The sequence below is a fragment of the Mustela putorius genome, unplaced genomic scaffold, assembly GCF_011764305.1.
Source record: "Mustela putorius furo isolate JIRA1106 unplaced genomic scaffold, ASM1176430v1.1 tig00000139_pilon_pilon_pilon, whole genome shotgun sequence".
Taxonomy (NCBI): Eukaryota; Metazoa; Chordata; class Mammalia; order Carnivora; family Mustelidae; genus Mustela; species Mustela putorius.
Window position 1 is genome coordinate 10,691,577 of NW_025421293.1, and position 13,486 is coordinate 10,705,062.

Here is a 13,486-nt window from a genome sequence, read left to right on the forward strand (position 1 = left end):
AGAATCTGGCTCTTCAGTTCCTTCTCATTTTCTAATCATCTCAAAGTCATTTGGGGGAAAGGCTAGTAAATTACTGAGTCCATCCCTCTGGCCCTTTTGATCTTGCAGATCTCTTACTAGTGTCCTAAGGACCACAAAGGTGAAATTCCATAACCATTCTTCATCCGGAAGTGAGTTGTGTTAATCCCAAAAGTGAGTACTGAGTTTTGGAGGTTTGGAATTCATCTTTTCCCTCTTTGTTTTCTCAGAATACTTCAACCTTGTGCTCCAAACCCACAACTGATCATTGTAATCACACAGGTGATTTTCCCCCCCCATAACAATAGTGAAATGAGTGCCACCATAAAGATATGCGGTCTTGTAGGGGGAGTAGTTAAGATTCTGATGGGGGATTCAAGAAGGGATCCATGAATAAGAGGCACGGGCAGGGCTTCTATAAGCAGATGTTTTGGGGTGTTTGTACGAAAAAAAGCCCGTTATGGCTGGGGTTACAAAGAAGAAAGGGAACTGAGGCTTCAATGTCAGGTGAAGGAGTTTAGACTATTCTGTGGACCACTAAGAGGCTGAAGGCACAGAGGGGAGCAACGCTTGACCTGTGTTACTGAAAGATCAAGAAAACCAGGGAGATCACAGAAAAGTAAGGGTGGAACGGAAGTTGAGATTAGCAGAGCCTCAGAAAGGAGACGGAGAGAATGGATGTGGCGAGAAGATTGCCTCTGGGGAGGGTCGGGTGTGACTTGGTGTTAGGGATTAGACGGGCCGGAAGGGCTCAGGTTAGTGCCGCACTAGTGCCTTGTCCTTAAAGCAGAGAACCCAGCAGAGAGGAGCAGGGTCGCGGAGGAGGGGAAATGCAGCGATGAATTAATTAGCTTTCGGCTCAGTCTCGCTGCGGAGACGTCCAGTAAGTGGCTGGGCGTGTGCATCTGGCACTGGGGAGCCAGAGCTGTCTAGTTGCCCCCAAAGACCGTGGAAGGCTTGGATCTCAGGTGCAATCGTGACGAGCTGGGCCGGGCCCTGCCCTCCTCGGGAGTCAGGTTTCAGATTCTCCCCTTCCCGTCGCGCAGTCTGTTAAGGCTGAGCGCGAGTTGGCGCCCCATGGCTCCGGCGTCCTTAAAGGCTGGGTGGCTAGGCCAAGACACGAACGCCGCAGTCACAGCACCGCAGCGCGCGAGGGAGGCTCTCCCCGGAGTCGCGTCCGTTTCGGGGACCCCGTTCCGCCGCGTCCCGGTGCAGGCCGGTCGGGCGCGGCAAGGGCGGCGAGGGCTTGGTTCCGGGCCCGGCGTCCGCCGCGCGCCTTACGGTCCGCTCCCGCCGACGGCCTGGGGAAAAGACCGCCCCGGCCCGCGCCGCGCGGCTCGGCTCCGCCAATCAGCGCGGCCTTTGCGCCGCGCCCCGGCGCTCCAGTGACGCGCGCGCCAGTTTGCGCCGGCGGCGCTTTGACGACGACCCCTCCCGCGCTCGCCTGGCCCGTTAGCTGCGTGCCGCGCCTCTTGTGCGACGGCCCCTGGGCGGCGGCGCGTGCGGGCGCTGCCCTGGCGCGCCCCCTGGCGGCCCGGCGGGGCGCTGCGGGCGCGGCGCTGACCCGGAGGCGGCGGCGGCGGTGCCCGGATGGAGGCACGTCATTGTCCCCCGCCGGGCGGCTGGGCTGTGTGCGGCGGCGGCGGCGGCGGCGGCCGAGGGGGATGGAGCGAGCGCCGAGCCGGGTCAGGTAAGCTCCCGCCTCCTTCCCGCCCGCCGCTGGCCGGCGTGGGGCCCGCGGAGCGCCCCGCTCTCCTCGACCGCAGCTGGCCGGGCCGCCCCTGAGCCGGCGCGGCCCGCGGGGGACTGGCGCGGCCCCTCGCCCGCCGCCCCCTCCGCAGCCGCGGGCCGCCCGAGACCCCGCGGCGCCGGTGGCAGTGCCGCTACCGCCGGCCGGGCCAGGCCGCTGGGGAGGGGGCGGCGGCCGGGGCGGTCGGGCGCCCCGAGAGCCGGGCTGCGCGGGGAGGCCAGACCCCCCTGGTTGCCATGGACACTGCCCTCCCACCCCCACCCGGCCCCAGCCCGCCCCCTCGGCCCGTGGGCCGGGCCGGGCGGGCGGCTCCGGGGCGGCCTGGCCCGCACGGGTCTGCCCGCGGTGGGCGTGTGCCGGCCGCCGGCCGCGGAGTCCGGCGTCCCTGGCCCGCCCGCCGCCCCCCGCGTGGCTGCCACCTCCCGCCCCCGAGCGGCCCTCGGAGCCCGGGGCTCGCCTCCCCACCCCCACCGCACCCCCCAGAGAGACAAACTTTCCCACCCCGCCGCCCCTCCGCGGCACGCCGGTCCCCCTCGCGGGGCCGTCCACCTGGCTCCTCCGCCGAGTGTCCGGGTTCCCCACGCCGGCCGCTGGGGCGGAGCGGGCACCCTCGAGGGGGGAGAGGAGGGGCCAGCCGGCCCCGGCGGCGCGTCCCCAAAAGCGTGTGCGCCTCGGTCCAGTTCTTTATCTTCGGGGCAGGAAGAGCCAACTTACCTGGAGGGGGTCGGGGGAGAGGGTGATCAGTTTCAGATGTTTGAAATGAAAATTTGACGGGACAGAAGTTTTACAATCTAGGACTTTAACCTTGTTATAATGAATGCAGTTGAGATTACTTTTGTTGAATAGCGCTTTTATATTCAGGGAGACCTTAGCGTTTACTTGTTTATGGGAAAACATGTTAGTTATTTAAAGTAAATATACTCAGATAACAGTAAAACGTGTTGAGAAACTGTTCAGTTAACACCTCTTCCTCAAGGTAGCAACAGTATTACAGGTTCTCATATGTTTTTGTGGCCTCTCACAATTTTTTAGGACTGCTAAATTTTAAAGATAATTTCACTCTTGGCTCATTCAAAGTGCATTGGGGATATGAATAATCAGTTTTACTTATTTGTTTTTATCTAAGTTTCACTTTCTTTTCCTATCATTGAATCAAGTCCGCACTGTTTGGTTTGTAAAGGTTTAAGGCTAGTCGTTTTATTTACTTAAAAATAATTGAAATCAAGGCTGTATCTTTTTAACGCTTGTGTGTTTTCCACTTAAACAAATGTTGCAAGAACGTGGATTACATTGTTTATGAAGAAGCAGAGTGTATCAGTTTATTTTCTGCAGGCACTGATACTGTTACCTTTATGTGCAGTGCCACAATGTTTAAAACAGCTGTATGCTGATTTTTCAAATGAGAATGAATAATGCATTCTGGTATTTGATAGAACTATAAGGGACTAAAAATCGTAAGACTTCTGAATAAACGATTGCAGTTAAAGCAAACATTTGCGAAGTCCATTAGTCTCGTTCCTCCACACACTTCCAGCCTTGATACATGTACTCATTTTTTTCCAAACATGTTTTTGTAACTTTTTGTGTATCATTAGAAGATGCTGAGAGAAATTTTAACTTTTCATTGAAGTAATTTATTAAAAGCCAAATATAATCATAACTGTGATGTTTAGAAGCTTTACTAACAGTAAAGAACATGTAACTTAAGAATCTTAGGTCCTATATAATGTTTGGCTTGCAGAAAGTGTATCTCTGTAGCCAATGTAATTTAGTTTGATCCTCAGTGGTTTTAGGATAAGTAGTCATTGGCCAAATATACAAACGAAGACGAGTGGATGGTTTTGGTTTGTTTTCCCAGAATTATGTTATATGGCTATTGATGATTGAGTTGTATGTTTTCCTTAATTTTTTTTTTTTTTTCATTTAAAAGCCCTCCCTTACCCCCGCCACTCCCCAAAGGCAAATGGAACATGTAAAATGGTTTTATTTGGTTGGTTGTTAATGATTGCCCTGAAGAGATGTTTATCCTAGGAAAATTGAGGTTTTTGCTGTTAAATGTTATTGTAGATGAGGCCAAATTAACTTTTTCTGGGGTCTCTGTTTTGGCTTGCTTCTTCCTTTTGCTCCTTCTTCTCTCCCTCCTTCTCTTTTGTTTCCTTATTCTTGCTTACCTCCCCTGTGTTTCATGGTGCAGACTTTATTTGGATAATATAGCTCAAGCTTTCTTCTTGAATGAAGATCCTGTGTCTTATATTGACATAAAATAGTTTAATTTTTCCTATTTTATTAAAATGAAATGTCAACTTTTTTTTATTTCTGCATAAGATCCCCCAAAATTCTTAAGGTTGTCCTCTCAGGGCAGGGGGCTATAATCATGCTGTAATTTAAAATTACAACAAAATTGGGGCTTTTGAAAGAACCTTACTGTGAGCAGACTGTATCACAACATTTGTTGAGGTGACACGAATGTTGATATTTATTCTCTGACCTGTCTGTATTGAATATTTTTTCTTTTTATTTTTCTAAGATTTTATTTATTTATTTGACAGAGAGACAGACAGCAAGAGAGGAAATACAAGCAGGGGCAGAGGGAGAGAGAGAAGCAGGCCTCCTGCTGAGCAGGGTGCCCGATGTGGGGCTCCATCCCAGGACCCTGCGATCATGACCTGAGCCAAAGGCTGTCACTTAACACTGAGCCACTCAGGCGCCCCTGTATCGAATATTTTTTTTAAAGCAAGTTTTAAAGGCTGTTCCTACTTCAAAGTAGGAATGAGATACTGTATACAAGTAAGATACTGTATATAAATCACTCAGCACAAGCCAGTGCTAAAAGCAAACCCTGGTTACTTCCTGTCTTCGGGATTCATTCATTTGTTCAGCACATGTGTGGCCGGCTTTCTGTGTGCCAGGTCCGGGCGTAGAAATACAAGTGTGCTGGAGAGCAACAAGTGAAACTGGCCGCGGAGTCGGTGCCCGAGCGCTACCATAGAAATCGGTGGCAGGGCGCTGTGGGAGCCTGCGGATGGGTTCCGACCGGGTCTTGGGGGAGGGATGTTTGTCAAGGAAAGCGTCCCAGAGGGAATGAATTCTAAACTGAGAAGTGATCATTGTGACTGGCTGGAGGTGGAAGGCTGGAAGAGTGTGAGGTGAAAAAGAACAGCATGTGAAGAGCCCAGAGAGTGCAGGTAGGAACGGAAGCTGGGGAGTGTGTGAAGTGGTTCCGGGGCCAGGCCCTGCCAAGTCTGGGTGTTGAGACGTTGTCCTGGGGGGCAGTCGGGGCATGCCTGAGAGAAAGGTTATCTATAGAGTAGTGGCACATTCGCTTTGGTTTTCACTGGGCAGTTTACATTCCTAAAGGAACCCTAGTGACTAGGTCAGCAGCCAGAAGGAACCCTTGCTGGGAATGTTGGGCCTGGTGACTGGTTCCAGTTGCTGACTAGTTTGGGTTATAATGGCTCCATTTTATAGATCCTGTGGATTCAGTGCAATTTCTCATAGGTCTATTATGAAAATTAAGTAAATTAATCTATGTTCAGTGATTAACACAGTGCCCAGCATATAGAAAATGCTTAATTTTCATAATTAAGCATTTGAGAGAGAGTGGTAGCCCCAAGATTTAAAAATAGGATTCTGAGAGAAAATTATAATTACTTTTTTAACACGTATTTATGTTCAAGTTTGATATCAGTAATGTCTTACGGGCTTCATTTAAAAAAAAATCATATATACCAAATAAATGAGCCTCTTCAGAAAAACTTTTCAAATGTGAGACTTCCTATTTAAAACAAAACAAAACAAAACAAAACACAACAATCTATTTCAAACAAGTCATTTTGGACTTTAAGCTCAAAATTAAAACTAGATTTTTCTCTTCATGTAGTTGAGACTTTTCCCTGATGAATTCTGTGTGAATTGAAAATTGAGTCAGATGTATTCGTGCATTTCACATTCTAAGTGGTAGGGAGAAGAAAATATATGGGTTCTTCGTAAATGTTCTAGAATTGGAAACTGAGGTTCCTGATTATAAACTGAAATATGAGACTTTTAGGGGGCTTGGAATAGAATAACAACATCCAGTCAAAACCTTTTATAATTGAAAGTTTTATAATTAAATACTGTTGGAATGTCAGGTGAGCACAGTGCTAAATGTTCCAAAGAAATGATTTCAAACTTAAAAAACACGGCTGTTTTTATTTTACGCAACTTCTTTGACAGTAATTAAATATGGGTAGGATAATTTTCCAAGATCTAATGGTAGATTAAATAGATTACTTTTCTGAATTTCTAAAAACAACTGCATGTGTTTTGTCTTTTGCAGAGTTGAACAATGACCATAGTTGACAAAGCTTCTGAATCTTCAGACCCATCAGCCTATCAGAATCAGCCTGGCAGCTCCGAGGCGGTCTCACCTGGAGACATGGATGCGGGTTCTGCCAGCTGGGGAGCTGTGTCTTCGCTAAATGATGTTTCAAATCACACGCTTTCTTTAGGACCAGTACCTGGTGCTGTAGTTTATTCAAATTCATCTGTACCTGATAAATCAAAACCATCACCACAAAAGGACCAAGGTACTACTTTTTAAAGACAGAATCACTCCAAGAAACTCTTGTGTAAATGCTGTCAGTGGTTGGCATTTTGGGAGGGCGTCATCTTTTGTGAGATCTGTTGACACCCAAGTGACCAGCAGTGACGTTGCCCTACAGGCTTCATTTTCCTGTGCTGCTTGGTCATGATTAGCATGTGTTATAACAGGGTGGATTACTTTTGGTTATTAAAATATTTGTAGTTTCTTTTATTCTAAATTTTTTGAGGGATGAACTTCATTTTGGTGAGATTGAGATGGGCATTTTGTTAACTTGTCAGTTAACTGTAGTTCCCTAAGTAGATGTCTATCTCTGAAAATTTTGAAGATTTTTTTTAAAGTATCTTATGTATTTATTTGACAGAGAGAGAGAGATCACAAGTAGGCAGAGAGGGAGGCAGGAAGCAGGCTCCCTGCCGAGCAGAGAGCCTGACTCGGGGCTTGATCCCAGGACCTGATCATGACCTGAGCTGAAGGCAGATGCTTTAACCCACTGAGCCACCCAGGCACCCCTTGAAGATGTTTTTAAAAATGATTGCCTACCGGGCACCTGGGTGGCTCAGTTGGTTCAGCAACTGTCTTCAGCTCAAGTCATAATCCTGGAGACCAGGGATCGAGTCCCACATCAGGCTCCCTGCTTGGCAGAGAGTCTGCTTCTCCCTCTAGCCCCCCCGCCCCCCATCTCATGTTCTCTCTCTCTCATTTTCTCTCTCAAATAAATAAATATATATATTCAAAAACAAAAACAAAAACGATGGCCTTTTGACAAATGGCTCTACCCAGCTGTGGGTTTTTTTTTTAGGTTTTGGGTTTTTGGCCAGTTAAAATCATCTGTGGTAATAAAGGTCTTTGAAAGACAGCAGATAATGTAAATGTTACATTTGTTAAAGCTGTGTAAATATGGTTACATTTTGTTAACTCATCCGGTTAAATGAAACATTGACACTTTAGTTGGTACTTCTGAGATTTGGGGGCTTGAAAGCTTTGAAATGCAAAGAAGATAGATTAGTTCCTACTCAGAACGTCATTAGGCTTAGAATAGTTTGGCCCTCATATTGTTTTGCATCCTCACAGTAAATGTGGTATTGTGATGTGGTGGCAGGTGGTGTGATCCGCTGAAGGTGTTTTGGGTAGGAGGAGAGTTATAGCACAAATTAAACAATTCAGTTGAATGTTACACATGGAGTTTAAAGACCTTCACCACCAAGACTTTCCCACAGGACTTCTTTTCACTGACTCCAACTTCCCATTACTTGCTGGGGTTCCTTTCTCTCTCTCAGGCCTTAACTCACATCACCCTGCCGCGCCCTTTTTGGAGCCCTTGTCCCATTCTCTGCGCGCTCATTTCTTTTTTCCTAATTTTTCTTTCTGCTCCCACTGAGCCGAAGCCTACCTTTGCATACTTAAACCCATTAATTTCTTTGTTAAAATAGAGAACCATCCATTAAGGCGTTTCCATCTCCAGCAGCACCAAGGAACTGGCAAACTTTTGGAAAGGTAGTCTTCATACGGATGATTGAACTTTCCTACCTAAGTTGTTTTTGAGCTTTACCTGAGTTCTGTTAGCATAGTTATCATTAGTAATCTGTTTATAAGTCTTGAAAATAGACATCTTTTTAGGCAACATAGAAATATGCTTATGAACACGGACAGTGGTGCCCAACAGCCTGAGTTCAGAGCCGGTTTCCTTTCCGGTACAGTGGGGATGATGTCTCTGCCACCTCTTACACTGAGACTGTGTGGTCGCTGGTAAGGACTCTAGACGTGCAGTGCCAGTGAAGGGGACGGTGAGTGTGGTGGTACTGAGTAGAAGCATCCACAGCAAATGTTCTAGAGAGTGGGCTCAGCCTGCATTTTCTGTAGATTGTGTTGAAAAAGTTTTAAGTAGGTATGAAAGAGTAGTTAGAAGGAACTCACATGTAATCATCAGTCAGCTTTATCGACTCAGAGCAGATTATGCCTTCACCGGGGATTCCCCTGTCCATCGTTGTAAAGTAAATCCAAGATTTTTTATTTCTTCTATACATATTTTTGTTTGTATACCTAAAAAACTCTTTTCTAAAAACTTAAGCATCTTTATATTAACATTCTAGTCAATGTTAAAATTTGTCCACTTGTCAAAAAAATTTTTTTAACAGTTGGTTTGTTGAAGTCAACATCCAGACAAGGTCTATACTTTGCATTTGGTGGGCATCTCTAAGTTTCTTTGAACACCCCCTTTGGTCATTGCAGTTTATTTACTGAAGAAGCCAGATCTTTTCGATTTCCCACATTCTAGGATCTATTCTTTAAATTTTCCCTTTTTTCCCTGCAGTTCGTTCGTTCGTTCTTTCTTTCTATCTTTCTCTTTTTTTTTTTTTTTAAGATTTTATTTATTTGACAGGGATCACAAGCAGGCAGAGAGGCAGGCAGGGGCGGGGGAAGCAGGCTCCCTTCTGAGCAGAGAGCCCGATGCGGGGCTCGATCCCAGGACCCTGAGATCATGACCTGAGCTGAAGGCAGAGGCTTAACCCACTGAGCCACCCAGGCACCCCTCTTCCCTGTATTTCTGGTTAGCTGCTAAAAACCTAATTTTGACCAGATTCAGTTTGATGTGTTGCTGTTTATTGAGCTTGAGAAGCGTGCAAAGCTTTGTTTTTAAATATTTCTTGTTTATTTTTCTAGCCCTAGGTGATGGCATTGCTCCTCCACAAAAAGTTCTTTTCCCATCTGAGAAGATTTGTCTTAAGTGGCAGCAGACTCATAGAGTTGGAGCTGGGCTCCAGAATTTGGGCAATACATGTTTTGCCAACGCAGCACTGCAGTGTTTGACTTACACGCCGCCTCTTGCCAATTACATGCTATCTCATGAACACTCCAAGACATGTAAGTGTTTTGCGTTATGTTAACTTCTGTAGTGTGCTCTGTGCTAACCTACTCTCATTTTCTTTCTCTGCAATGAAGGTGAAGAATGAAGCCAAGAATTCTCTGACCACTAGGAAATTGCTTTATTCTTTTAGAAACGATGGAGGAAGGCTCTTAAGATTTGTATTCAGGCTGCATAAAAATCATTTTGCACCTCATTTGACCTGTGAAGTTATTGAAAAAGAAACATATTTTATCAGCATTTGGCATTTCTGAACCCCCTGCTGGCTTTCTATACACTTGCTAAAAAAAAGTGACATAAATGTCTGCCGCCAACAGCTTGGGACAAGCAGAGTTAAGAAATCCTGTCTCTCCTGCTTCCATCTCTTGATTCATTTGTAGGCTTATAAGTCTTAGTGGAGAGGAACCTCTTGTTATGGCCTCCAACCTCCTGAAAATTCATATAGGACTTTCTTTTGAGTGTGTGTGAGCTCCCTTTTCAACCTAAACGCCAGGAAATTAGTTAAAATATGTCTTTAATAGGTGACAGCCAGCTCAGTGGTTGACTTGTGAGATTCAGAATGCATCTAATTTTTGAGGTTTGAGCTTCTAAATATATTGTAAGTATCCTTCGTCCTTATAAATGAAATTTCCCTCTTTTTTGATCTACAGTAACACTGAGGGGTGTGTGTGTGTGTGTGTGTGTGTGTGTGTTGTGTGTGTGTGGGTGCTTTTCATAAATTATCAGGATGAAAACTCCTTAGGCTTCTTCTTGAATAGTTCTTTACTTAATGGAGAATTTAAACTGGATCTTTTAAAACTGTCCTGTACCCCCTTGCCCACCAGAGAGCAAAATAATGCTTGTCAAGAATTTGGAAAGTACAGAAAAATTTAAAGAAACCAAAGGAAAATCACCTAGAATCTCACTGTCCAGAGGTGTTTGGTATGCCAAGGGCTTTTACATTACAGAATGACTGTTTGTTCCCTTCCTTTCCCCCAAGTGCATCATTCATTCCCCACAGAAAGCCTTCCTGTCACTTCTGTGCTTAATGTAAGTAGGGTGTGGGTGAAAACCCAGTACTGGCACCTGGGCCGTGAGAGAAGGGACCAACACAAAAATTCAGAAGCTCCAGGTGCCCAGAATTAGGTATCTATCTTCTATGCTGTTTGTAGCTTTTGTACTTTCTATTTTTCCTTCATTTAGCTATATCAAGGCATAATTATTTATATATATTATAAGTTAGGTACATCTCTTTGTTATATGTGCAATTTTATATATGTACATAACTTAGGTATATTTCTCTTAGCTTTATTGAGGTATAATTGACACATTCTAAATTGCACATACTCAAAATGTATGTTTGGTGCATTTTGACATTTGTGTACTCCCATGAAACCACTACCGCAGGTAAGGTCCCGAATATATTCATCTCCCCCAAAGTTTTCCAGTGGTCCTTTGAAACCACTTCCTTCTACCCCTCCTGCCCTTCATCTCCTCCACCCCAGACAACAACTGGTGTGCTTTCTGTCTACTGGAGATCAGTTTGTATTTTTTAAAATGTTATATAGTCAGATTATACAGGCATATATTCTTATATTGCCTGGCTTCTTTGACTTAGTGCATTTATTTTAACATTATTCCATGCTGCATGGATCAGTAGTTAGTTTTTTGTTTTTGTTTTTTAAGATTTTATTTATTTATTTGTCAGAGAGAGAGAGAGAGAGAGCGTGTGCTCTCTGCACAAACAGGCAGAGGCGGAGAGAGAAGCAGGCTCCCTGCCGAGTAAGCTGGGATCATGACCTGAGCTGAAGGCAGCAGCTTAACCAACTGAGCCACCCAGGTGTCCCTCAATAGTTAGTTTTTACTGTTAAGTAGTATTCCATTGTATGACTATACCACATTTTGTTTCTCCATTCACCCATCTATTGATGGACATTTGGGTTTTTCTCATTTGGGGCCATCATAGATTAAGCTACTATGAACATTTTTATATACATGTTTATAAACAGGTCTTTGTAAGGACATGTATTCTTTTGGGTAAATATTTAAGAGTGGAATGGCTTGGTCCTGTAATACAGGTAAACTTCCAATCTGTTTCCCAGAGGGATTCCGGTATTTTACATTCCCAGCAGAAGTGACTGAAAGTTCCATTTGTTCCGTATCTCACCATAATGTTTGGTGTGGTCAGTCTCTCCAACTTAGCCATTCTAGTAGGTGTGTGGTATAGCAAGTACTACCCTACTGTGGTTTTAATTTGCAGTTCCCTAATGAGTAATGATGTTGAACATTTTTCCGTGTGGTTAATTGCCATCTGTGTACTCTCTTGGCTAAAGTGCCTGTTCAAAGCTTTTGCTTGATTTAAAATTGGGCAGTGTTCTTGTTGTTTAGTTTTGAGAGTTTTTATATATTCTGGGTACAAGACCTTTATTGGATATGTAATTTGCAAATATTATCTTCTAGTCTGGAGAAGAATATTCTTTTCACACTATTTTTTGAAGAGCATGTTTTTAGTTTTGAAGAATTCAGTGTTATTACTTTTTTTTTAAAGCTTTTAATTATTTATTTGACAGAAAGAGGGGAGAGAGAGCACAAGCAGGGAGAGCAGTAGGCAGAGTAAAGAGGAAGAATCAGGCTCTCCCCTGAGCAGAGAGCCTGAAAGCGCGGCTCTAACCTAGGACTCTGGAATCATGACCTGAGCCAAAGGCAGACCCTTAACCCACTGAGCCATCTGGGAGCTCCATTGCCCTTTCTTTTTATCAGTTATGTTTTAAGTGTATTAAGAAACCTTTGCCTCAGGGCTCCTGGGTGGCTCATTCAGTTGAGTATCTGCCTTGGGCTCAGATCGTGGTCTTGGGGTCCTGGGATCGAGTCCCATATTGGGCTCCCTGCTCAGTGGGGAGTCTGTTTCCTCCTTCTCCCTCTGCCTCTCCGCCACCTCCCCACTTGAACTCTCTGATCTCTCTCTCAAATGAATGGGTAAAATCTCTAAAGATTTTATTTATTGATTTGACAGACAGAGATCACAAGTAGTCAAAGAGGCAGGCAGGGAGAAAGAGGGGGAAGCAGGCTCCCTGCTGAGCAGAGAGCCTGATGTGGGGCTCGATCCCAGGACCCTGAGATCATGACCTGAGCTGAAGGCAGAGGCTTAATCCACTGAGCCACCCAGGCACCCCAAGAATGGGTAAAATCTTTCCAAAAAAAAAAAAAAAGAAAAAGAAATCTTTGCTTCATCAGACGTCATGAAGACTTTCTCTATATTCTTTTAGAAGATTTATAGTTGTAGCTTTTATATTGGTCCATGATCCATTTTGAGTTAATTTTTATGTGTGGTGTGAAGAGTGAATTGAAGGTCAGGTTTTTTAGTATGGATATCCAGTTGTTCCTGCTCCGTCTGTTCAAAGATAGTCCTTTCTCCACTGAATTGACTTTGTTTCTTTGTCAAAAATCAATTGACCCTATCATATGGATCTGTTTCCGGACTCTGTTCCGTTGCACTGATCCACGGTCTATCTTGACACCATAACACAGCGTCTTGATTACTATATATTAAAACGTTTTTTAAAATCAGGAAAGTCCTCCAGTTTTTCTGTCCTTTTTCAAAGTTGTTTTGGCCATTCTTGGTCCTTCGCATTTCCAAGTGAATGTTGGAGTCAGCTTGTCAACGTCTACAAAAAACTTGCTAGAGTTTTGATTGGTATAGTGTTGAATCTATGACTTAATTTGGGATGATTGACATCTAAAGGGCTGTTCTGTCCCCCAAACAAGGTACACGTCTCCATTTATTTAGGTTCTCTTTAGTTTTTCTTGGTGTAGTATTGCTTAATTCTCAAAGTACAAATACATTGTGCACATTTTTTATCAGATTTATCCCTGAGTATTTCCTATCTTTGGAAGCCAAATTACCAATCATAATTGGTAATATTTTTGAATTTGAATTTCTAATTGTTTATTACTGGACTATAAAAATGCAAGTGATTTTTGAATATTGATCTTGTATCCTGCAATCTTAGTAAATTTATTAATTCTGGTAGGTTTTTTTTTTTTTTTTAAGATTTCTTAAGATGTTAAATGGAGTCAGTCATGTGATCTGTGCATAAGGACAGTTTAACTTCATTTCCAGTCTGCATGCTATTTCTTGCTGTGACGCACTGGCCAGGACCTCCATTCTAGGGTCGGATGGATGTGATAGTAGATATGACATCTCCTTCTTCACCTGAGGGGGAAGGCATTTTAGTCTTTTACTTTTACGTACATTGTTAGCTGGAGAGTTTTCCTAGGTGCCTTTCACCCT

At 44.5% G+C, this 13,486-nt stretch overlaps 1 protein-coding gene across 5 annotated transcripts in view; it reads left to right on the top strand.

Annotated features, from left to right (window-relative positions):
- The window catches only part of USP42 (ubiquitin specific peptidase 42), a 76,343-nt gene that overhangs the window by 23,531 nt on the left and 39,326 nt on the right, over positions 1-13,486 (top strand). For 3 of the 5 annotated variants that reach the window (XR_006605265.1, XM_045075122.1, XM_045075121.1), the window contains exons 1-3: positions 1,559-1,708; positions 6,087-6,336; positions 9,015-9,215. Coding sequence is in view for 4 of the 5 variants with exons in the window: in XM_045075122.1 (XP_044931057.1) it covers positions 6,096-6,336; positions 9,015-9,215 (442 nt within the window). In the remaining variant the exon portion in view is untranslated. Of the gene's footprint in view, positions 1-1,558; positions 1,709-4,484; positions 4,954-6,086; positions 6,337-9,014; positions 9,216-13,486 lie in introns of those variants that run through there. The other 2 variants (XM_004774982.3, XM_004774981.3) reach the window with 2 other exon arrangements.